Source organism: Puntigrus tetrazona, chromosome 24, assembly GCF_018831695.1.
Source record: "Puntigrus tetrazona isolate hp1 chromosome 24, ASM1883169v1, whole genome shotgun sequence".
In the NCBI taxonomy this organism is placed as follows: domain Eukaryota; kingdom Metazoa; phylum Chordata; class Actinopteri; order Cypriniformes; family Cyprinidae; genus Puntigrus; species Puntigrus tetrazona.
The window spans coordinates 12,011,205-12,037,994 of record NC_056722.1 but is presented as its reverse complement, the minus strand read 5'-3'; the positions used below and the strand labels follow the sequence as shown (position 1 = coordinate 12,037,994).

The window sequence follows — 26,790 nt, the reverse complement described above, 5'->3', positions numbered from 1 at the left end:
TTTATGACAGATGGATTACTCTTGCATTAAGAAAAGAAAGAAGGAAAAAAAAAGGATTAGGCTGTGTAACTTTCTATGTATCTTTTGAGCCACGGATTACCATTATGAGAAGACACTAAATGAATGCGAAATATTCTCATAAATTGTTATGGCATAATTGGACAACTGTCTGGCTCCAAAGATGTAAAGAAATTTGTAGTAAAACAGTCCTTTATAACACAGGAAATCACCGCTACGTAATGACAAATAACACATAACAGCTCTGTTGGCTTACAAAATGAAAATCCTTGTAATACTGGTGCTGTAGTTACTGCTACTATTAGGGTGTGTTTTGTTTTGGGCGAGGCCTAAGCCGCACAAAGCCCTTCCGATTAAAGTGCAAAAACAAAGAACAGTAACTACCATCATGTTGACATATGACATCTTCTACTTCGCTGCCCATCCGGCCTGACCTTCATAGGCCTGTATCAAACAGTATGGCCCACTGGCTTTCACCTGCTAACATTCATCTCATTTTGGCATAAACACTCCACTGTGAGACAGCACTCTGACCTCTCTGACCGTAAAGATTGTTTGACTCTTGTTCACCTTTGCACCCTTGACTGTGATAAGTAACATACACGCACATTCAGCGAGCTACGGAAACAAAGTCATTGCAAAGACTTTTGTTTTAAATACAGATAGTTATACAAATTAACTATTTCATTTTAAGCGAACGCCAACCCTACACCTAACAAGAAATGTACCACTGTTTACATGTATATTGCTTGCATTTTACATTTAATTAGTTAAGTTTTTTTTTCTTTCATTTTAACAAATAGGGATGTCCTCATCTGGTCTAGGAACAGCTAAAATCAAACCTGCACCTTCAAGCAAACACAGGTATTATTAATTATGCCTAAATTGAATTCTTAATATCCAATAAAGTTATGAAATATGAAATAAGTTTAATGTTGTTATATATTTTTAAGGGGGTTTATAATTAAGTATAGGAACTAGGTCATCTAAAATTAGCCTCCAGTCCCTCCAGTAAATTTTGGTCATTTCCAAAAAAAAAAAAAAAAATTAAAAAAATTATGGCAGGCTACAGGTTTTCAAGCACATACAGGCTGCTGTTCGCCTTTTCTTTCCAAGACACCAACAAAAACACTACGGTACTTTTATAAACGACTTTTTGTCACTATGCACTGTAAACCTGAGGCTAGTGAGGTCACTGATTTTGAGATCCTTATTTAATATATCATTCAGCAGCTTTTACTCTTTTGCACTTGATTATGTGTTCACATAAATTATCACATTTATACTGATAAAGACATTTGTGCGTTTATGGTATCTATATTTAATAATTACTTATAAAAGGCAACTATATTTGGATACATTTTAGATTTGTAAATAGCCTTCTTTTTAGCAATTTCTTTTACACAAATCGTGATTTTCCATTTCCATTTTCCTGATTACCTCTTGGCAAACTGCTAGTTATTCACACTAGCTTTAATGCAGCACGTGCTTGCACATTTGTAAAGTGAGCATATTGCACCACCTGTCGGTGAAACAGCTCGGGATGTCACAGGACGTCACTTTTGCGCGCGTGTGTGAAAATGGTTAGCGGAACTGAAGGAGTTAAAATATTTTGAACAACAAACCCCATGAACCTTTGCGTATCCACGTGACTCCAGACTTCCGGGTAGCTGTGTGTTGTTAGCGGTCGCGAGTGTCGGTTGCCAGGGTGAGAATGGATCACACATCTTTAACAGAGAGATAAACTCACGTAGTATCTCTCTTAAACACATCTGTCATATCTATACACACAGGCGAAAACTAGCAGGGTGGAGTGCCAACACAAAGGGTGAGTTTGCGGTGCAAAATTTCGCGGAAGATCATGTGTACGAGCATAACATTTACAGTCGACACAAAAGAAACAAGTAAAAACACATTTCAGATTAATAATGGTGAATGATAATCAATGACGCAACTCTAGTGGTTCATTAAACGTATTCACGATGCAGTACTAATAAATAACCATGAGGGTTGACAGATAATGATGGTAATGTTTTTAATGCGGTCTTGGAACACTCGCAAATTCGCATTTCTGTTAACATTTTGTTTATAGGTTGATTTCTGCCCCTATGTTAACTCACACGTGTTCAGCTTATTGAGTGACCTTGAGGAGCATCTTAACTTCTTGTGTCCTCTGTAGATCCACTAATGCTACTTAGACCAGATTACAGACAGAGGTCTGTTTTGTGAACCTTTACTCTGTTTTCTCATACGGAACGCTGTTTACGTTTAACCTCATGTATTTGTCCGTGTTTATAATGTATTGGGATGTACGTTACGTTTCAGTGCATTGGTATTAGCTGTGTGTTTTCTGTACATTGTTTACATTTATTTTTGAATGGATTGGATGGATTGACTTAAATAATCTGACAGTCTTTAGTCTATAGTGTTGCCGTGCGCTGGTCAAAAGTCTGTTAATTTAAGATATGTTTTATTAAAATAAATATTATGCAGTCTTTGTAACATGAACAAGAACACTGAAGATATTTTATTTCATTTTGCATTATTGTAGTTCTACACACACACACACACACACACACACACTCACACACATCCACATTCAATGTCTGTGCATTAATGTTAAAATATACATTTATCTATTCAGAACAGTTTTTTAGAATCTATTTAGAACCATGCTAATTACTAACTAAACTAAAAAAGTAGTAAATCGTAATGGTCCTAACACTGGTTTAATTTTCTATGTCATCTTTTCTTTTGATTTTGGGGTTACGTATTTTGTATGAGGTTTACCTAATTTGCATGAAGCTATTTTCAAAGAGCAGTTTATTGATTTACTTTTTAAATATATTTATTATTGCGAGATCATTTGAGATATCATCAGTCTCCGATCTTTAGTTATTGGTCATTGCTCATTACATTACAAAATTAAAATGTGCAGTGTGCTTAGCCTGTAATTCCCATTGGCTGCTATTTGATGGGTGGAGAGCAGTTCTAGTAACAAAAATGTGACCATGATGAAAGATTTTATTTATGTCTCACTGGTGTGTGTAATCTTGAAGCCTGGCTGGCTCATTTAAGACTGCTGTATATTTTAAAAATAAACGTTTAACATCATTCCATATCATGCTAACAGAACAATGTAGATTTACAAGACATCAATTAAGTAGTTGTCTACTGGTGTGACATGCTATAATCCATTAAAAATAAATAAATAAATAAATAATACATAAATAAAAAATTGACATGAAGACATTAACTTTTCATGAAGCTTTCATGATCTTATATTAACTCTAATAAAGACATGGAGTACTTAATAAAAGGAAAAAAGGTAATCACATACTGTAAGGCATGACTATTAAAAATAAATCATGACTATTTGTTTTATACATTAGTATGAATGCTATATTTAGAATAATACCAGAGCCTTATTTAAACTTTGAAAATTTGGAGTTAACAAACTATATGCAAGCTGTGCACATGTATTTTCTAAATAATTCCATGAATAACTGTTCTTCAAATTAATTTGCCATCAGTAATATGTGGATAATAAATACATGGATTAATGTGGAAGTATATTTAAGCAGCACGATACAGTACGGTTACTCTGCAGACACAGTAAACAGCATTGTATCCTATTTTCTATATTTGTTTTCAGTGCCAATAGTGGGATGGAGTGGCATTCACCGTCGGAATTCTTTTAAGATCATCAGGACAGATATGATCAGGTGATCTAAGGGGAGAAACGTCCATCTGTCAGTACTGTTTCTTTGGGTGAGAGTGAAGATGAACCGTTACACAACGCTCAAGCAGCTGGGTGATGGGACCTACGGCAGTGTTCTTATGGGGAAAAGCAATGAGTCTGGAGAGCTTGTGGCCATTAAAAGGTGCGTCAAACAAATATGCTGTGTCCAAAACCAAAGACATCCATCTCGGTCTTCCGCTCATCACCTTACAAGTCACTTTGACTTTGTATGAAGAAACCTTTTAAAGAAACTTTTTATACAGTGACCCAGTAAACTGTGCCCAATTTATACTTCTGTGTCGCCTGCGCTGTACCCTACGCTGTAGCTGACGTGCACGTCTCCAAAAATCTTGATCTTGATCCGCCTTAGTACACGTCCTTGTCGAGACTGAAAGAATTTCGTCTCCTGTTGTTGTTTTCTCTTTGTAGTTTTAAATAATGATTTAATGACTTGATATTTATTTGCCACAGGCTATACCCTTCTGTAACAAACTGCTTTTTGCTGTGGTCCCGGGTTACACAACAGCAACACGGCTGTGACACTGCAGACTAGCTGTCCGCATGTGTACTACACGTTGGCGTGGATGACGACGCAGAAGTATAAATGAACTGCTGTGTAGCCTACGGTGTAAATACTACGGCATAGGTTCGACGCAATAGTATAAATTGGACTTTAGGCTTCCAAGGCACAATGTTATAGGATGATATTGCACAAATTCTTTAGAATGCTTGTCAGTTCAAATAATTATGCAGCTGTCATGCACAGGGTTGTTGAATATCACAGATAATGAAGTATACATTTTGCTATTTGGCATTTATTAGACAAGATGCTATCAATTGGATTTGGACATATCTCATTGCATTGTGTAGAATCTACACTGTAGATGATGCTGAATATGTTGTATTTAAGGTCAACATGAACTCAAAATGGACTTTTTGGAAACATATTGTTGCAAGTTATTCTAAATTAAAAGTAAAGCTTTTATCAAATTAAAATAACTTTTTCTGCCACTAAAACATCTTTTTATTTTGCCCTCCCTTCCTCAAATCTGATACGTTGCTAATGATAAACATTCTTTTCCTTATTGATAATGTGTTTTCACTTACAAATCAGATTGTGCAAGGAAATTATAAAAGTATAGATTTACACTTATTCTGAAGAGAGAAATACCGATTGCCTTACAGAGAGAAAAGACTGTTTAATAATACAAACCCTGTAGGTAGTATGGTTTACTGTAACCGATTGTGTTTTTTATCCTGAAATGTTTAATATTAATCTGTTTCTTTGGTTTGTATGTTCTACCCTAATATCATTTCAGTATTACTCAAGCCCTTGACATTAAAAAAATAAAATACAAGCAAACCAGAACAGCACCTGTACAAAATAGTTCCAGATGTGACTATACATTATATTGCATTCTTTTGTGATGTCTTTATAGTAAGGGTCATAACAAACCTGCCCCAAACAAACTTTCCTTTTTTTTTTTTGATGGGAAGTGCAAGTTCTCTCAAGACATGTCTGCTCAGTGAATGGTGCTGTAAATTATAAATGCCCCTCTTACGTGTAGTAACTGTGCAGGAACAGGCATTCACTATGCAAATTGATAGCTGTGTGACGGCGAAAGCAGTGAAAGCAGACGATCCTGCCTTAGTATCAGTTCTGCTCTCTCTTACATAATTCCATGTGGACTTTTAGGCTCTGGTCTTATTGAGTCCTTTATATCAGCTGCTTGAGAGTTTACCTGAGCAGTTTGTTGGTAATGAAACCATGGAGATGTACTGGTCATTGTTTTTCTCACAGAATGAAGAGGAAGTTCTATTCCTGGGAGGAGTGCATGAATCTCAGAGAGGTGAAGGTATGATCTCAAAGGAAACATATGAAGTCTTCATTAAAAACCTAAAAACATTTTTTTTTTTTTTTTTTTTTTTTTTTTTTATCAGACATGTATGATTTACACTGTGCCCAGACACAGAGCAACAAGCATCTTCTCTGTTCATGCCATATGAGACAAGGCTATATAACACAACAAAATCAGTGACAAATTGCAGCGAGAAGAGCCTGTAAATAGGCTCTGCAAGCAATTAAACTATCAAATTTATTAGAATTTTTTTTTTAAGATTTTATAATTATTAAAGCGATCATCGAATGCAAAACTCACTTTTACATGAAGTTGTTCAAGCTGTTTGTAGATTGTTTGTTGAGTGATGTAGTTCTGCACAGGTCCCTCCCATGATTGTTAATTGTTGTCGATTGATGGCGTTTTATCACAGACCAACCCTAAAGGAGCTGTCAACAGTTCTCCATTGTTTCCACACAGGAGCAGGTGTAGACTCTAATGTCTCCTTAGCGAATTTGTTTTTTTGTTGTTGGATGTAATACTGAACATAGCATCGTCATTTATTCCTGACATCTGAGCCGCTGAAGACACAGAGGATTACTTTTGTTTTTGAATGGAATGTGCCCTCCAATTAACTTGAAAAAATGGCCATCTGATGACCCTTTGTACTGTCTTTGGCACGGAGCACACTTGTTTGTTCACAGTTCACACAGTATGGCCATTCTTCTTTCCTTAAAATTATGTATATTATCCATTGTCATTTATTTATGGAATATGCCGCATATTTGGACTAAAATTAAATTAAACTAAGATTATACAAAACACATAATTAATAACTGTATCATTGTTATTAGGTACATTTTTTATTTTTTTTTTATTATTCTTGTCTACAGCCATAATGTTTCAGAAATAGAATGTTTTGTGAGTCACATATTGTTGTCGCAACTGGTTAAGATGCAGTGTAAATGGACACAGACACAGAATATGGGGGTTCATAGTGTTTCTGCTGGTATTCTTCATTTCTATGTTGCAGTCCCTGAAGAAACTGAATCATGCTAATGTGGTGAAATTAAAGGAGGTGATACGAGAGAATGACCACTTGTACTTTGTCTTTGAATACATGAAAGAAAATCTCTACCAGCTCATGAAAGACAGGTATGAAGAGATTCCCTATTCCATCTGCCATTTACTATTAGCAATTCCTTATGATGCCTTTGGTATACAGCTGAATAGTTCACCCAAAACGGAATTAACGTTATAATTTCTTACCGTCAAGTTGTTCCAGATCTTTGAGTTTCTTTCTTCTGTTGAACATAAAGAAGTTATTTTAAAAAAATGTGGGTAACCAGTTGCTGGCCCTCATTGAAATCTGTAGTATGGAAAAATACTATGGATGACCAAAGGGTGACCAAAAACTTTTTAACTGACCAAAAGATCAACTTGATGGTGAGTAAATGATAACAGAGTTTACTTTTTTTTTTTCATTTCCAAGTATCCCTTGAAGTTAAACTTAACCTTGGTCAAAACATTTTAAAATGGTTGTCACTGTGCTTGATGAACGGCACTTTTGTTTTGATGAACAGCTTTGCTGATTCTCTGTCTCCAGAACCAAATTGTTTCCAGAGTCAGTCATCAGGAATATAAGCTTTCAGATATTGCAGGGACTATCATTTATTCATAAGCATGGTAGGTCACAGGGCCATCATATTTGTGCCCAACAAACAAAGAACAACCAAGTCTGAGTGTGCAGTATCAGATGTCTGAAGACCTTAACTACAGAGTCTTGAGACTGATTCTGCTGAAGACTCAGTTGTTCTTGTATCTGTTTGGTGATAGGATGTGTGAGAAACTCAGCTGCTGCCAAAATGCCATAAATCCTATAAAACCTGAAATGCGCATGACTTCTTTTCAGACCCATATTATTACAAGGAGTTAAAGGGATCATATCATGTTTTAAAATAGTTTTGCCTTCTGAAATTCACAGATAATGGGCCTTTAAGCCTTCCATGTCAGTGCCTTATGGTAGGCTAGCTATGTGTAATGGGTAACAGCACTTATTTGCAAAATGTCAGATTGCTTTTGCCCTCAGTAAAGTTTTTTTATTGCCTTATCGATCAGTTACTCAAACAATTACTCAAACTAGTGATTGTTGCTGATGGTGTAGTGTAAATTGGCCTTACTGTTGATATTTTTAGAAAGATATGAGGAGAGGCAGGTGCTCCTCACATCCCCTTGACAATTTTTATCACATTTTACACACAGTTTTTTATTTATTTTCTATTTTTTTCTGGTGAAAGTAATACAAAATTAAGAAGAAAGCCAAAATATTCAATGTCATAGATGTTCATTTACTAGGATGTAACAATATCAAATGATATGATAATATTGAGATATGAAGTCAGCTGTGTACATTTTAAAGTAAAATTATTCCAAATTAATAGCTCCAACCCATGTTCCCTTTCAGTCAGTCAGGGAAACATCATACCGATGATCTGCTAAATTGGGGATTTAGCTAGATAGACCAATTTACTTCGGCATGCAATGCATATCTGCATCCAGCTGCCACTGATCATAGTGTGTGTATAAATTGGCAGCAGGTACAATGCATAATCAGCTTCTCCCTTCATAGTAGGTTACTCCAAGCAGTAGCTCAGGTGGTCTGAGGGTGACAGTAATCGCAGACCATCCAGGGAGCTAACCCTTGAATCAATCCTCTTGCATTCCTCAACAAATACAAGGAGCATACCAGCAGTACCCTTCAGTGCTCCCCCCGAAGATTGGGATTTAAGATATACAAGTTCATCCATAATCACACTTGCTATAGTCTGTCACACAGACATGCACTTACCCTCCTCCATCACCAATTTCTCCTTTTGCAGAAACATGATCATTTAACTGCTCACCCACAGAGATATATCATCTATCCATCTTATTGATACATTTGTTCAAATTTGTCCACAGTACTGTATTAATATATGTGGAATATACAACTGTTTCGTATAAAAATATCTGCCTTTTGTTTGGGCTTCAGGGAGAGTTAAACCTCAGTGAGGTTTGCCGGTGGATAGCTCATAAGCTGAGCCCTTTAGAGCAAAGCCTGCCACCGAATATAACCTCTACAATAATCTTACAAAGTGGTCCTGACTGAACTAAACTTATTTGCCCAGAAGACTTATTATTTCATGTCGTCATGTAACCGCAATAATAATTTAGCTCTCGAATTTCTCAGTCTTGATTTTTACAGACCTCTTATTTACCATGTAATACACTGTCACCACAATATTTTTAACTGATATTTAAAAAAATATACATGACATGTTATTTTGACTTTAAAAGTAAAATTGAGCCAGTGAAGTTTTTGAAATGAGGTTAATTTGACACATAATTGACCCAAATGCTCTTTTTGTAAATCCAATTTATTTGTTTTTTCCATGATGTGATCCCTTCAAAGAAGCTCATGCTTCTTCAACTGTAGCTTTCTTAACTTATAGTATCTCACTAAGAGCTGTACACAAACAGAAAACCGCTGAGTCTCACACATCTTCTGGGTAAAATACTTGGATCTGTTCTTTTCTTATCCTTTGTCTTTGTTTCTTTTTTCTTTTCTCTTCTGTCTCTTTTGTGTGTGAATTTCTGTGACATCAGGGAAAATAAGATGTTTACTGAGAATGAAATAAGGAACATCATGTTTCAAGTTCTCTCTGGTTTGGCATTTGTGCACAAGCATGGTAAGATTTCTTACACTTTAATTTGTTTAATCTCTGATGTGTTAAAGAGCATTACAACACCTTTATGAACTTCAATTAATATCCAGTTAGATTTATAATAATGATATGAGACATGTTTGTTAAAGTTGCATAAAAAGTTAGCAAATTAACCTTGTTACCCACCAGACAATGTGGCTTATGAAAGACCATTTCAAATAGAAATTAGTAAAATAAAAGCTGTAATGTATTGTAATGACACATAATGTAATGTAAGTTTTTTCAAGGTCTTGAACAACAACACATGACATATTGCACTTGATTGTAATGCTAAAATTGAAAAGCCATGGGTGAGAAAAGTTGTACACCCTTACTGGTAGCACTGGTTGATTTGATTATAAAGGTCTTATTGAAACTGAGCTGATCTAGACAGTGATGTCTTTGCATTTAATAATAAAAAGCCTTTTTTGTATTTTTTTATTTATCTTGTCATTATACATTACTGACACTCCATTCTAAAAATTTGATACTGTTCAGTGCTTTAACACAATATGTATTGTTAAAAGCGCTCTATAAAAGGTGATTGATTGACTGGTAGTTGCACATATGTGCCCATAATACACAGTGGAAAGTGTATCACAATACCTCATACAAAAAGTCACACATGCATGCTTTGGGTAATGCAACAGGACAATGATCCCCAACATGCAAACAAATCTACAGTGAACAACTGAAATAAAAGATCAGTGTAAATTTTCTGCAGTAGCCCAGTCTTAATCAAGACCTCATCCTAACTGAAATTATGTGGCGAGAGCTGTATATGAACAGTCAATGCAGAAAACTTAACTTAATATATATATTATTTTTATGCTACAAAAGTATCTACAGGCCATTGAATCATAGGGTGTCCAAACATATGACTTTTTGATGTTGGCTTTATTTCTGTTAAATAAATAATTACACAGAGTGCTATGTCATGTGATTTTGTTTATGTGAGGCTTTTTTGTTAAGACCTCTCCCCCTATAGAGAGAGAGAAATAAGAAACTGGTCAAATGTGTAGCATTAATTCATTCAGAATTTGTCCCTCTCACTAAAGCACATATTTTACCCAAAGATATGAACATACATTTTTGAAAAAGCAGAACTCAAGAAAGACAAGCTTGAACTAATAGCAGATATTACTTCTGTGTACACAGTCCAAGTATACTGTGGTATTTTGTACAAACTAAACGTCTGTAAAGTTAAAATGGTGTTATAAAGGCTCAATGTCTCTGCATTTGCAGTGGGTGGAAGAAATAAATATAGATACGTTCTAATGCGCATGTTGACATGTCTCTTTGGCACAATCCTGTAGGATTTTTTCATCGGGATATGAAACCGGAAAATTTGTTATGTATGGGTCCTGAGCTGGTGAAAATTGCTGACTTTGGATTGGCTCGAGAGATCCGCTCTCGGCCTCCTTATACAGACTACGTCTCAACGCGATGGTAAGACTATAAAAGAGTCACTGAACACTGGACCTTTATCTTGAATTAAAAGAGTCATGCCAATAGTTAAAGGCATGCAAAACTTCTTTTAGCTTGCAAACATGCTAAATCCTGCTCCACACTTTTGTCTTGTACTAACTGTAAATTAAAAAATGTTCAAGAAAAATGTCATTTTAAAAGTAATGAGTCTTACTAGATATATTATCCGTTTTTACTGTATATTATATATTGTTCAGCTTTAAAACATTTAAGAACAATGAGTGAATGTGTCCAACTGGCCATGGTTTTCTCTACTGACTGAAAAAAATTGTATTTCATTTTAAAATTCTGTCTAATGTGTTCAGGTATCGAGCTCCAGAGGTGTTATTGAGGTCACCAGTGTATAGCTCACCAATAGACATCTGGGCGGTAGGCTGCATCATGGCTGAACTTTACACACTTCGACCTCTGTTTCCTGGCAACAGTGAGGTGGATGAAATCTTCAAGATCTGCCAGGTTCTTGGTACAGTAAAAAAGGTATGATCAATTGAGAAGATTGTGAAAACCGATTGTATCAGGGAATTTGGAGTGATCAAATGGTCAACAGCCCAAGCTGGTGCTTAATTAGCTGACTGAAAAATAGTTGGTAAGGTATATTTTTGGCCTGTCGAAACTGATTTCCATGGTTGTGAAACACCAACAACTTCATGATATGAGTCAGTTTTTCTTTCATTTTTGTATGTTAATTAGTAACAGTAATGCCACAGTTCTGTATTTAGTCTCAGTTTCGTCTGTTTCTTCATGTCATTCCAGTCAGACTAGATAATGATGAGATCAGATCACAAGGAGTATCTTCAACATTAGGAAGAGTATTCAAGGGTTCCACAACCTTAGTGGTGGAGGTAAAAAACTCGAGTTGTAGGGGCAAGAGAGAGTCCTTTGCTCAAAGCGGATAAACCTGCAAGAGAAGTGGTTTTATAAGACAAATGAATCACATTGGATATTATCACAGTTTGATATCTCTGTGGAGAAAAGTCTCTTTGTCTTGGTTCTGTTTCTTTACTTTCACATTGCCTCTGTATATTTGTTGCCTTCAATGTGTCACATCATCTAAAAAACATAAAGAGAAGGCCTTACTTAGTTGAGTCTCAGAATCTAGTCGCTAGAAGTTAAGTGTCCCCAACAAAGCAATCCAGAGGCAACAGCGGCAAGGAACCAAAACACTATCCATACAGAATGGAGAAAAAAAAACCTTGGGAGAAACCAGACTCAGTTGGGGCCAGTTCTCCTCTGACTGGACGCCCAGCACTTAACTTCAAGTTCAATTTTAAACGCAGCTGTGTCAGTGTAAATGACTTGTTTGATTGTGTGTGTGTGTGTGTGTGCATCAGGATCTGGTATTCTGAGGCATCCTTTATATAAAGCTGCTATGTTCTTTAACAATGAATTGTCTTTGATCAATTTTTTATATATTTAATTTTGGTTCTTATATATTACAACATTTAGTGTAATAGGGGGAAATTAAATTAAATATTATTTTCCTCTGCAGTCAGACTGGCCAGAGGGTTATCAGCTTGCTTCTGCAATGAACTTCCGCTTCCCCCAGTGTGTTCCTACACCACTCAAAACTCTGATCCCCAATGCCACCAACGAGGCTTTAGACCTCATGAGAGATCTCCTCCACTGGGACCCAAAGAAAAGACCCTCAGCTGCAAAGGTATATATAAATTGCAATACTTTTTTTTGATAAATTGATAATTGATAATAATAATGTAAATAAAAATTATAATAATAATTACAACAACTCTGTTAAAGGTACAGTGTGTAATATTTACAAGGATCTATTGATACAAATGCAATATAATATATAACAACATTTTTTCAGCGGTTTACAAAGACCTTACAAAATAAGAATACGTTTTTATTAACTTAGAATGAGTTGTTTATATCTACATACAATGAGCCATTAGTTGCAATTCGCAATCTCACCGCTAGAAATCTACAAGGTGCACCTTTAATACATTTTATACAGTGTTCAAATTTGTTGTAAAAGAATTCTCTTCTGTTCAGCAAGGCTGCATTTAGTAACAAATACATGCCTGATTCATTTTGATGGGATTTGAAAAAAATTCTTGTTGTTATTTTTTTTTTTTGGAGAGCAAAAAAAAAAGCACATTTTGGCTAGTGTGCATCAGTAGCTTGTCTGTGAAAACACAGATAAACAAAATAAAGTTTACAGAGTTTGAGTGACTATTACAAAAGAAGAGGTTTCCTCAAATCCAGAACTGGAGGGCTATTTATTGTTCTGCAGAATTTAGCTCCACCCTGATTAAAAATTCTCTAGTAACTTTCTGGTAACTCCAAAAACCTTAATTGACTTGTTGTTTGTAAACTATTGGCATATTAACAATATTTTTATTATATATATGAATATCAACATGAATATGAATTAATACATTTTACACATAAGGTTGTATATTTTTATTTTTTGTTCAATTGTATTTAAAATTAAAATGTTTGCACAAGAGTTAGCTGTAAACTGTGCAAACATTCAACTTTGAAACTAAAACTGAAACTAAAATATATAAAAACTAAACAGAAATGTGTTCACAAAAAAAAAAATAAACTAAAACTAACGACCCTTATGACCCTAAATCTAAACTATATTAAAATAAAAAATAATTAAAAAATTCAAAACTATAATCAGTGTTGGGAGTAATTTATTACAAAAGTAACACAATTACAGTAATGTATTACTTTTGGCTGTAACACAGTAATATAATGCATTACTAATACAATTTTGGTAATATTATACTCGTTACAATCTCAGTAACGCACATTATAACAACACATTTTAACCCGACATAATATGGTTCTCAATTTACTTGTAAATATTAAGATGCATTTCTAGCCCTAACTGGTTTTAAAATGTAACATAGATAGCATCCCCTGAACAGGGTCATAGACTTTCCTGAGCATGACGTAGACGAGCATGAACACCTACAATGCATGTGTAGATTCAGTTGAATGATAAAGTTTAGGCTACCCTCTTCAAATTAATGCTGTTGAATGGAATTTACAGAGCAAACTATTGGCTAAGATAACCTAACCTCATCAGCAACGCTGCAATACAAGCGCAGTTCTGTTATATGTGTAAGTTGCATGTGTTACTATAACAAACACTGCATGTTTTCTTTCAGAATGATCACTGGCCTATAGAAAGACATGACAAGAAAATGGGTTGCATACAAGTTTTTACCTAAAAATTAATATGTAGCTGTGAATACATTTTAGACATACTGTAAGTACCCAGCAAAAAAGAAATCTTGGCATTTCATTATGAATCCATGTTTTAAAAAGAACAGCGAATCAGTGATTCAGTGAGCCAAATAATCGTACTCACAATAGCGTTTTATATATATATATATATATATATATATATATATATATATATATATATATATATATATACATACATACACACTCACCCGGCCACTTTATTAGGTACACCTGTCCAACTGCTCGTTAATGCAGATTTCTAATCAATCACATGGCAGCAACTCAATGCATTTGGGCATGTAGACATGGTCAAGACGATCTGCTGCAGTTCAAACCGAGCATCAGAGTGGGGAAGAAAGGTGATTTAAGTGACTTTGAACATGGCCTGGTTGTTAGAGTATTTCAGAAACTGCTGATCTACTGGGATTTTCACGCACAACCATCTCTACAGAGAGGTTTACAGAGAATGTTCAGAAAAAGAGAAAATGTCCAGAGAGTGGCAGTTCTGTGGGCGCGAATGCCTTGTTAATGCCAGAGGTCAGAGGAGAATGGACAGAATGGTTCGAGCTGATTGAAAGCCACTCGTTACAACTGAGGTATGCAGAAGAACATCTCTCAACGCACAACACATCAAACACTCCTATCAGCTAAGAACAGGAAACTGAGGCTACAATTCGCACAGGCTCACCAAAATTGACAAATAGAAGACTGGAAAAACGTTGCCTGGTCTGGTGAGCCTTGATTTCTGCTGCAAAATTCAGATGGTAGGGTCAGAATTTGGCATCAACAACATGAAAGCATCCTGCCTTGTTTCAACAGTTTAGACTGGTGGTGGTGTAAAGGTGTGGGGGATATTTTCTTGGCACACTCTGAGCCCAATACTACCAATTGAGCGTTGTCAACGCCACAGCCTACCTGAGCATTGTTGCTGACCATGTCCATCCCTTTATGACCACAGTGTACCCATCTTTTGATGGCTACTTTCAGCAGGATAACGAGCCATGTCATAAAGCGCGAATCATCTCAGACTGGTTTCTTGAATATGACAATGAGTTCAGTGTACTCAACCTGGTACTAGTAAGGTGTACCTAATAAAGTGGCCGGTGAGTGTATTTTCGGTGGCACCATTTTTAATTCTCATCTATCAAAACAAGCATGTACTATTTTTTAAGTCTAGTGAAAATTTAACAGTTGAGGTATTTAAAAAAACTTAAACGTTGATTAGTATTACCCTTTAAATATGAGTTGCAAACCTACAAGAAGCATTAAAACGAGTCCTCTGGACATCTCAAAGCGGCTTTGATTTATGCTTTGTGTGTGTACAAGAGAGATGGTGGCAAACTCATATTGCAGTCTGAATGCTTACAGGTAATTCCTTAGCCGAAAGGTTGGGACCCTTTGTTCGTACAATGGATGACATCAGTCTTGTGTTTGGTTACTCGGAAGCAAGACAAACTGTGTCACTTACATACTTGTCATAGTTTGTCGCTAAAATGTCCCAGGGAGCTAATTAGTTTACATTTCACTTGCATTGCTGGGTTAGACTGTATATCTATGTAAATATTCATTTTCGTATTGTACAGCGTTTTTACATGGTACATATCGCTTCACTGCAGATTTACAGAACATGTATGTATATAGCAATGCTAAATTAATGCTAGTACACTAGCTACATGCCATTATTTCTAATTTCATTCATTTTAAAATGTGTTCTTAATTTGATTAAGTTTGCTCATTAAGCCAGCATTTAATTTACCAAAAATATAGACAAAAACAGTAATATTCTGAAATATTATTACAATTTAAAACAATGGTTTTCTATTTTAAAATGTTACTTATTTATGTGATCAAATCTGAATTTTCAGCATCATTACTCCAGTTTGTAGCATCACATGATCTTTTAGAATTTATTTATTCTAATATTTTTTTTCAGTGTTTTAAACAGTTGTGCTGCTTAATATTTTGCATAACCTGTGATAAATGTAGGATTCTTAGAAGAATAAAAAACACCATTTACTTAAAATAGAAATAATTTGCAACAACTACTGTTCAAAAATTTGGGGTCAGTATTTTTTATGTATTTATTTATATCTGGTCTAGCCATGAGCAGCTTTAAGTATTTCTTCCTGAAGTTCTCAAACACATCTAGGTGTTTATATGTGGTGTGGCTCAGCAGTACGATCAGCTGTCCTTCCTAACTCCTTGAAGCACTGGCTTATGTGTCTTGCATTACAGATGATGGCTATCCTAAAGACAAAAGTAGAAAGCAGTTATTTAACTTTATGCACAGTATTTAATAAAAAAACACTATTGTTGTTTAATACATTGGTACACGTTGGAAATAACATTAGACAAGCTTAATAAGTAATGAAAAATTGTTTAGCGTTAACTTTTTGAACTACTGCATTTAACTGTTACACTATACAGCATTCAAGTTTACAGTATGCATTTCTATTATAGGTTACATTACTCACTGAATTTATCTGCTGACAAGATAGCTAGACAGCTAATGTGAACTTATTTAATTATAGCCCAAACAACACTTGGCAATAAAACGGTAATAAAAGCTTGCCATTTTAACCAAACAACAATTAAAAGGCTAACATGAAGAAATACAAATAATTATTAATTTTCTTACCCGACTAGAGATGTGCTCTGATCCAAAATTTGCTAGTTGCTTTTGTGCCTTGCTTCACTGCCACAATCCAGGTGTGTTTCTTGGAAATCTAATGGCCTTATTTGCCGATTGTATATAAATTAATGTTAGTTCCAGGCCAGAGGGAGCACCCAACCACACAGGATCTAATTTTAAATTTGACATTATTATAGCAATCGCATTATGTATGAAACGCCTGCTGCCATACAGTTTTGAAAGCACTCAAACACTAACCAGAATCGTCCAAGGACCAAAGACGTCACTTCCTACATGGAACGAATAGCCGTTGAAATGGTCTATAGTAGATTGATTGAGCAGTTGTGATTACATGCATCTGATCCAGCATTCATTCTTTTGAACAGTGGTGTCAAACTTAATTTCTAGAGGGCCACAGCCAAGTTTAGCTCCAACCCTAATTAAACAACTGATCAAGCTAATCAAGTCCTTCAGGCTCATTTGAAATCTACATGGTTTGTTTGATGGTGCAGGGTTGGAAATAAGCACTGCAGGGTTGTGGCCCTCTAGGAAATGAGTTTAGATAAACTACTACTTTAGATAAATCATATATTCACAATAAAACATTTGTGTGAATGTGCAATAGGCTTTCGTTTCATCAGTTAAGGGTCATTCCTGATGACAACGCTGCTGGGTGTAGTTGCAGGTGACATACAAGCCAAAAAAAAAAACCTGCTAATATTGCTATTATTTATGTAAATAAATCATGTTGAGGGCATTTAGTGTAAAGGGCCAAACATAACTTCGAGCCCAGGGACCCCCATTCTACCCTATGTCTGACACAAACATGTCGCATTTCAGACTATACTAATAATGTGCAATGAATGGATATGTGCAAAGCTGTGGAGAAAAGGGGTGGAGAAGAAACCAAATTATTTAAATATATTTTTTTACATAAGTGTTTTGATTATTCTTATAAAGACAGTATTAATGTTTGTGTAAGTAACTGTTTTTAAACATTGCTTTAGGCACTCAGATACCCCTACTTCCAAGTTGGACAAGTTCTGGGCCCCCTACCCATGACCCCTGATGTACGGAAGGCTCAGATAAAGACAACCCTGCCTACTGAACCCAGATCAGAGCTGCAGTCTGTCACAGAACCAGCGTTGCCATCACAGAGTAAGGGCCAAAGCAGAAGCTCCCATCAGCCACTGCAGCAGATTGCTCTGCCCCAGTCTCTTTCTCAGACAGACTCCCTTGCTCCATACACACAAAAGGTACAAAACCACCTCCTCGGATGTAATGTTGTCATTACCTTTGAAAAACTTAAGATTCTCATTATATATTTGTTTTTATTTGCCACATGATATAGTTCAATCTTAGAAGTTGTATTTTATTATAAACTTTTTAAAAATAATTTTATTCATCAACTGTGGCACAATTATTTTACAGTGTTTATCGGTTTAGAAATTTAAACAGGTAGTTAAGTGTATAACATAATAATAATAAAAATATTTAATAGTAATTGAATGATGTAGTACAGTTGGTTAAATAAGCCAAATGTCCACTGAGCCACTTCTCCCATTCTTGAAAAAATGTCATTGTGATAGATAAAAATTAAACTTAAAGATTAACTGTTATAGTCTGTCTCTATTGCATTTGCATACCTCAGTGTACTGATGTTTATTTACACTTTGTGTTCCTAACATGAGGTGGTCGGGGGTGAGAACAGTTTAATTGGGCTGAAGAATGGACGAAGAAGGTGGGGACAGACCAACATGAAACCCTCAGACAGCTGGGATGAGTCTGATTGTTCTGATACCGCAGCATCACTCTCTAAAAAACCCAGCAAAGGCCCTGAGGAGGAGAAAACGTCTACACAGTATGATTTCTACATTCAGAGCTTAACATCAGCCGTTTTAGCACATTTCAATTAACACACTATTCGAAACCTACTAAGTAGCCTCGTTATCTGCTAAACTTCTAACAAGGCATCCAAACTCGAACAGAGCCATACAGAGCATTTCAGATCAATTGGTGACAGTAGTGACGTTATTTAGACATTTGAGTCAGTTCACTATTGATTCAGTTCGGTGTAATAACTGTCATTGTTGCAAAATTAATGAGTTATGACCATTTGGTTCAGCTCTAAAGTATGTCTAAAGAAGACAATTGTGTCATTATTCAGCTCAATTCAGTTAAAGTTTTGTTCTCATCCAATAGGGTCAGCGCCTTCAAATCCATAATATTGCTGAAAGTATGGAGCATTTCCTTTTGAACGTTTACTTCACATTTTGTATAGGGAACAACATTGGATTTGATAATCATGCCAGCAGCAGTGGCCACACATATCTCACCAATAGAGCTTCCGCTGGACCAAGCCCAGGAGTGGGCCCTCACATCTTTGGGGCATTGCAAACCATCTGAGGCATAAGCCAAGTCTATAACTTCAATTATCTAATGGGACAGTCTTTGCTTTATAACCGGCCACCTCCAAAGCAAACAAAAAGCTTCTCCCACTGTCTGACCAGGCTGGAGCGTTTAAGATAAATTCTCAAGGCCCTGATAGGGAAAAGGACATTGGGTCCCTGCTCACCATCTGCAATGAGCCCCAGAAGAGTAATATCCTGGGCTGAATTGAGGAATTGAGATTGCACATTGGGTACATATCTATGTCTAGGCTTGAGGATGACTTTACAGTCGCTACGTCCAGGCAGGAACCACTGATTGACAGTGCTTAAGTCAGAGCAGTATTCAGCAACAAAGTACGGCTAAATTTAGTGGCTTGAAGGGTGGACCTCATACAGCCCTATGGACTAATGACAAGTCCCATATTTGTACAGCTTGAGGATTTAATCTCTGGGCACCCTTCAAGAACTCTTGTACCAAAGGACACGTCACAAAATACTGGGTGCAGACTTTGTGCAGCATACCAGCCACTAGGAGTTGCACTGACTCTGAATGTGTTCCTCAAGATGTGTTTTTATACTGCTTGATGTTTGAAATTCTGAATAGCATACATTTCTTAATAACTAAATCCCAAAGCTTCACTACTAGTAGAGAGATGCTACCAGGTAGTTTTATTCACCCGCATTCACTCTCACTAATGCATTCATTCATATGATTGTAATCTTTACTGTGCTACTTATCTGTATCTGATTTAGAACGAGCAGAAATCTGTGAGAAATATAACGACACAAAGATGAAAGGACTGGTAAAAATACACTGTTATAGGAGCAATAGCCATGTGGGGCAGTGCTGTGTCATATGCCATAGCTGTGCACAAATACCTTGTGGTATTTCTGCACAGGTATAAGTCAGGCCTAAGGAAATTGTAGAAGAGGCGGCTTCTGAAAAATCTTGAGGGGACGAGACGTTCCTGGTTTTAGGGACAACTCTAGTAACTGAATAGTCATAATCCAAAATTGCTTCCAGAAAGGCCACTCTGTATCTGTGGAACAAATGACTTGTCAAAAGGTTGTGGAATAGTGCTCTGTGTGTGACTAATTCTCATCCTGATCTAGCCAGGATCAGCCATTTATCGAGGTAGGTGAGTGTGTGGAATTCCATCTGCCTCAGAGGGAAAAGAGACGCATCTATGCTCTTAGTAAAAGAGACAGTCCAAATGGTAAGACTGACTCAAATCTCATGAATGGCCTGTGACGGGGAACTGTTTATGTTAAAGTAAGCATCTTTCAGGTTGAGTGTTAAAAACCAGTCCTTGAGGCAAATGTGCACAAGGATCTAATTTTTAACATCTTGAATGGTTGGCACTAACATGAGTGATTCAATTGTCTTAGATCCAGTTCACTGATAGTCTTGTGTACAATTGTGGGAAGAGGAAAGTGAGCAGCTACCAAGCTTGCTCCAGAGGGGGCAGCTGGTTATAGCCTTTTTCATCAGTGCCGTCAATGGTTGTGTGAGCTGCTGAAGTGGAGGGGATAATTCTGGGCAAAAATGGGAGCACTAGGTCTTTGTTGATGATACCAAATTCTTTATCAGTTCCTGTTTCCTGAATTTGCTCTAATTTGCTCTTTTAGTAAGTGCTTGATGGCACTTGTCCTTTGCCCGTGGCCCTTTGAAGGCAGCGAGCGGGTTAAGCTTCCGAGTCGGTGAAGAGATGATACTTGTCACTGAAGTAGAAAATTCTGATGAAATGGCACTAGGACCAATATGCATGTCAGTTCTGCCACTTCTGGTGGACTAAAGCGCCATTGGGTACAGCTGCAAAAACTTGAACAAGTTTTCAGGATTCAGTAACAGAGTAAACAGAAGTTTACCCCTATACACAATGTGAAGCGATCGTCCAAAAGGGAACTGTACAAATTGGGTTTAGTCTTGATTACTGCAGCTTTTGGCACTTAGCCAGAGAGGAACTCACTCAGTGAGTGCTTGTTAATCTTTTCAACCACATAATGTTAGGGCTATTTAGTGTTTTACACATTGAAAAACTCATAATCACTATAATAATATTAATATTAATAATAATAATGAGTAGAAGAAACACACATTATATATAGCCTATCTATAAAGTTTGTTCTTGTTTACCAGCCGTGCACTTTCCCATCTTTAATAATAAATGGATGGATTGTAAATCCAGCACATACTGCAATTTAGGCCACATATAGACCCTAAATTAAGTCATCAACTGTGATCAGGCCTATAATGGTTTACAAACAATGACTCATTCCGTAATGAAACACCAGCAATTATTATATCTTTATAAATCTACTTACCATTACCATTACTGACTTCAGAATTACAATTGATTACTTGCAACTTTACTTGGACTTGGTCGTCATGACTCGAGACTTGAATCAATAGCGTTTTTAATAATACAGATATCAAAGCACTGAACAGTATCAAATAGGAGAATACAATGATAGGTATGTTACAATGATCGAACAACGTGTTATAAAATGCAGATGGTCTCTGTAATCAAATCGACGATAATCGCTAGAAAGTAAGTGCCCCAACTAAGCAGATGCGACAGCGGCAAGGAACCAAAACCCCCATCCATGCAGAATCGAAAAAAAAAAAACTTGGGGGAAACCAGGCTCACTTGGGGCCAGTTCTCCTCTGGACAGACACCCAACATTTAATTTCCTGTTAAATTTTAAACGCAGCTATGTCAGATTGTGTAAAGGACTCTGACAAACAGAATGAGAAAGAAACAGACTAATATTAGCGTAGATGCCATTCTTTTTTACGATGCCACGAATACATTGTGTTTTATGAGAAGTGTTCCCAGTTCCGGCTGATCTAATTGCGGCCTAGCAATCCTTTAATGGATTTGAATAATAGAAGCGTATTAGTGTGTTATGTGTAGGCTAGGTTAAAAATATTTCTTTCTAAACCGTGTTAGGGAGACTGTTCCAGAGTTTGGGTGCTAGAATGCAAAGACTTGAGACTTACTTGTGACTTGCAACTTTGCAACTACATATCATCTAGCAGTCATTAGAGTATCAGTAGACCATTTGCGATTTCATTCTTTCCTTTTTTTCATGTTATGAAAATCTTTGCAGGCCCAAGGACCAGAAACCTCTTTATACATTTAGCACTGTTACAAAATTACCAAACACCAGCAGACTAAGCCAACCAGACTCTAGTCACCAGAGCACCTCTTCAGCCAGACAACATTACCTGCGCCAGTCCAGATACCTGCCAGGCAAGATCTAAGTTTAATTCAATCACTTAATGCTTTTTATTTATTTTATTTTCACTTTTGTGTTTAGAGATTTAAAGCAATGTGCAATGCTATCAATATTGTCATGATGATGAATCAGTGAATATTTTAAACTAGCTTACAATGCTGACAATTCCTGACATGGCTTTCCACACATTTTTAAAGGTAATATCCCTGCATGTATGCAGAGACAGATGATTTGTAATGGCTTGAGATGAGTATCTCATAGAACACAGATCACATGTTCAGATATCATTGAAAGTTTATACATTGCATCAGTGCTTATTTGCAAACCTTTACATTTTTCTCGACTTGTTAAAAAAAATGCATTCTAAACAGATGTTTAATGCAGCATATACGTAAATACCTAATTAGACTATTCTGTGTAAATTAGGTTTTACATAATACTTCTATCAATCTTAGGGTTAATAAGCAAGAACACACCATCTCTAAATAACAAGGAGTCTCAGCAAGACTTGTGGGACACCTCAGCTCTGATGAACAAACCTCTTGCACCTATTGGAGGAGCACCAGTGTCTAGAATCAGCCCAGGTGAGCACAAATAATTTAAAGCTGAGACTTATCAATGCCCAATACACACATTTCTCAAATTGATTTGCAACCATAAAAAAAATGCAAAAAATAAACAACTGTATAAAATTAACTGTATAGTATGTTTCTTTTTATTAATTTTTTAATGAAATAAAAAGACTTTATTCACAAATTATTAAACATTTATTCCACATTTTTGTTCACTTTTCTTGTATACATTACATGCAGTGAAAAATATATTTTTTAGGGGCCAAGCACTGAAAGTGCGATGGAACCTATTGTACCAGTTGGCGATCGTATTATTATTTTTCTTCTTCTTCCACTCTGAAAGTCTATGGCGGCCCATAGAACCACTTGAAGTTATGAAATTAGGTCTGGATAAGCCAAGCTGATGGTCAGCCTTTAGTTAACGTCGGCTAATGTCTGTCTATGAAGTGGCACAGACAGAAGATGGATCTAATGTTAAGAGATTTTTGCCCAAGCTATCAAACTCATGTCATCAGAGAAGGGTCATTGTTTTAGAGGGGAGGAGCCTTTTCAGATTTAGATTAAAGATTATGAATGTAAACTTTTTTTTTTTTTTTTTTTGTGGATTGCCTTTTTTTTTGCAATCAATTGTTCACCACAAAAATAGCAACGTGAGCTAACAAAATCAATTTTGATTTTACAACTTTTTGGTCAAATCGTGGTTAACGTGAGGCTTTTTTCACCACTAGTACTTGTCAGCTTGGTGTGTCTGAACTTACTGTCAGTCACTTTATGTTGAAAAACTATTTCTCCGAATGCCTCCTAAACCATTTGTCTAATTTTTATAATACCATAACATAACACATCCATTTGGGAACAGTGCCACCTATTGGGCAAAAGAGATAAACCATTCATTTAAACCATTCATTTAGTTAATAACGCAATTTTCAAACTTTGTATGTTCATTAAATAAGCCTATTGTAATCAAACTGGCCGAAAACATAAATACCACTTTTTTTTCAAGTTGGCCAAACTTCTTGTCTGTCGTTTTGATTTATGTAAAAAACTAATAGATTAGTTTACTTTCGGAATAAAAAAAATCCTGATAATTTACTTACCCTCATGCCATCCAAGATGTTTCTTTATTCAGTCAAAAAGAAATTAAGGAATTTGAGAAAAATATTCAAGAATATTTCCAATATGGTTCAAATGGTAGTTTAAGCAATTTCAAAGGGCTCTTACAGTTCCAGTCAAGGAATAAAGGTCTTATCTAGTGAAACAATTGGTCAAAACATGAATTAATTAGTTAATAAAATATATGTACTTGATATATGAACTTAACCAATCTTTTTATGATCATAGTTAAAATTAAGAGTAATGTAAAAATGTTCATCGTGGAACTCTTCACACTGACTTTTAACATAATTACTCATTTTGACACCTCTTCAGTGGGCATATTTTGCAAAAATGTAGCCAATCAAACAATTGATTGATTTGTTTGTTTAGCTGGTTGTCTTTTCTTTCCTGACTCTCAAGTTGTGGCCTCTGCCCGCAGGAAACTTTGTAACCACCACATACAGTCTCTCTGGAGGATATATACCTTCCTTCCAGAAGAAAGAAGTAGGATCCGTAGGGCAAAGAATTCAGCTTGCCCCTCTCGGACACCAGCATGCACGTAAGTGGTTTTACAATTCATCCTCAAATTATTTATCTTGAGCAACAGGTAACACTTTATTTTAAGACCGAGTAAGTTACAGATTATGTAAACAAACGATTACAGACTTTAAGCTACTTATCAAGATTGTACTTTAATGTACTTCATGTGTATCTATTCTGTACACCTTGTCTAGCTGTACCTTTGTTTGATTTAACCCATCGGTGCACAGCTAATCTAATTACATTAGAATTACAAAACACAGACATAAGCTACTTAAAGTTTATCAAGATTTTACTACTGTAAAAGTCAAGTAGCTGTGTAACAGATTACAGGCTGTTACATGGTAAGTACATTTTGTTTCATCTTACTACAATTGCTACTAATTAAATAATTGGGTAATTTCTATGTATTATGGCACTTTAAAATAAAGCATTATGGAATCACCATTTTTATGCTTTTCTACATGCTGCATGCATGCTAGTTTGTGTATACCGATACAGTTATCTTGTCTTCGCAAATCTGGTATTACATTTAAAAGGTCAAGTGTGTAATTTTAGCAAATATAAAATATTTTCTTTTGTGTATTATAATTTGTATGACACTATCAAAATTTGCTCTGGTCCAAACAACCAGAGCATTTCCAAAACAATGGTAGGAGGAGGCACATTATTATTTAAAGATGAAAACAGCCTCTTTCACCATCCTACATTTTAAAAATGTCATAGGTCCGATATAACAGCATTGCTAAATATAGTCAAATAGTGAGTTTGGGGTGGTAAAACTGGTTGGTTTACCTTTGGTCTACAAAACCTACACACATTTATATTTTGTTATTCTTCTGAGACCCAAAATTGTAACTCTCCTTGTGAGCTTCTCTCTTCTACACGTCTTTTGCTATTTTAAAATATGCTGTTTCTTTCTACATTCATTTATTTACTCACTCTCTGTCTCTGTCTGTCTCTCTCCCATTTTTATATCTGCTCTCAGTTGATCTCTCTGCCACTGCCGACTCAAAAACTGGCAAAGCTAAACCTTCAAAGTCCAAACCTTCCTCTACAGTTTCAGTCAGTGAGATCTCTGAAGGTAATATTTTAGAGTAGTCTTAGTCGACACTTCTTCCCACGGTCAAAGATTGCCACACCTTCTGGGTTTAGTTTTATTCTAACTATATATTTGTATTGCTTGTACAGTGGTCTTTTTTATAATGCTGCAAGTGACAATGATTTCAGTGCATCAAAATGATATAAGTCAGACAGCATAGAATGGCAGCTGTGATGATTTTTTCCCCTCTCATATTACAACTTTGGTGGCCAATACAAGTACTATTCCACATATCTAGATTGTTTAATCCACCTTTGCCAGACTGTTGTTCATATATTGTGAACCATGTGATGTTGAAATCTCTTATTAAGTTATTGGCCAACTGGTTTTATTTAGCAAATACGTTTTTACACTTTTGCCTCTTGGCAAATGTTCATTTTGGACTTTTAGCCCTTAACGTAGGCTTTGCTGAATTTGCACAAGTGTTACATGCTTGCTCTCTCTTCTCAGATTATGGTGGATGGAAAAGGAGAGCAGACCGAACCCAAACTAAAGGAATGAGTTTCTCGGCTCTGGGCAAAAACTCTGCCAATCTCATTGCTCGTGCTCCACCAGTTCAGCCAGTACATGGGCGGGTTGACTGGGCTGCGAAATATGGAAGCCATCGCTAATATCCGTTACGTGAGATAAGCTGCTGTGAGGACTAAGGACTGTTTTAACACTCGTGAAACACATTTTTGTTTCTGTGAAGAACATCAATACTACGAAAAAGCCCACAGATGCTTTTTTGATTCAATTAAAAAAACAAGAATCTGTGTACAATAGATTTTTACAAAACACTTTGTTGATCTGTTTCTGTTCAGTTTATGCATTCAATGCCTGTTCTCCTTATTTTCAATGGAATGGGTAGATCTATATACCATTTATTGCTTCTATTTTTGTAACCCTTTTGACATTTTTTTTATAGTATGCAGTTTTTAAACATATTCTTTTTCATTTTTATGTGTTATTGTGATTCATACTGCAAGGCATTGTTATTTATATTTCCTTGTATGTTAAGTAGCCCTTTTTTCCTTTTTTTTTCTTTCTTTTTCCCTGTAAATGTTACTGACAACTACCACATAAACATATACTGTAGCTAACAGTGATTAGATTGGGCTGAACTCAAATCAATAAATAGTTTTTTGTAAGTGTTTTATATGCATAAAATGGGCAAGTCTTTAATTCA

General features: G+C 35.9%; 1 protein-coding gene across 8 annotated transcripts; it reads left to right on the top strand.

Annotated features, from left to right (window-relative positions):
* The first annotated feature begins 1,670 nt into the window (after nucleotides 1-1,670).
* On the top strand, nucleotides 1,671-26,790 carry mak (male germ cell-associated kinase). 8 transcript variants are annotated; one of them, XM_043226639.1, is made up of 16 exons: nucleotides 1,671-1,726; nucleotides 1,812-1,846; nucleotides 3,674-3,902; nucleotides 5,562-5,616; nucleotides 6,632-6,753; nucleotides 9,244-9,326; nucleotides 10,658-10,790; nucleotides 11,135-11,306; nucleotides 12,319-12,486; nucleotides 17,688-17,936; nucleotides 18,372-18,541; nucleotides 22,185-22,327; nucleotides 22,769-22,897; nucleotides 24,420-24,539; nucleotides 25,509-25,604; nucleotides 26,073-26,790. In XM_043226639.1, the coding sequence occupies exons 3-16, from the start codon at nucleotides 3,802-3,804 to the stop codon at nucleotides 26,231-26,233; spliced, it is 1,902 nt and encodes a 633-aa protein (XP_043082574.1). In that variant the 5' UTR covers nucleotides 1,671-1,726; nucleotides 1,812-1,846; nucleotides 3,674-3,801; the 3' UTR covers nucleotides 26,234-26,790. The 8 variants fall into 8 exon arrangements, with proteins under 8 accessions (XP_043082574.1, XP_043082573.1, XP_043082575.1 ...); XM_043226638.1 differs by having other exon boundaries at nucleotides 1,679-1,846; XM_043226640.1 differs by lacking the exon at nucleotides 9,244-9,326 and adding an exon at nucleotides 7,205-7,284 and having other exon boundaries at nucleotides 1,679-1,846.

Bases quoted from the DNA above. Each gene is read 5' to 3' on its own strand.
- mak (XM_043226639.1), top strand. From the start codon at position 3,802: ATGAACCGTTACACAACGCTCAAGCAGCTGGGTGATGGGACCTACGGC. The intron at 6,754-9,243 runs GTATGAAGAGAT...CTGTGACATCAG, and splicing joins TACCAGCTCATGAAAGACAG to GGAAAATAAGATGTTTACTG. The intron at 25,605-26,072 runs GTAATATTTTAG...CTCTCTTCTCAG, and splicing joins AGTCAGTGAGATCTCTGAAG to ATTATGGTGGATGGAAAAGG.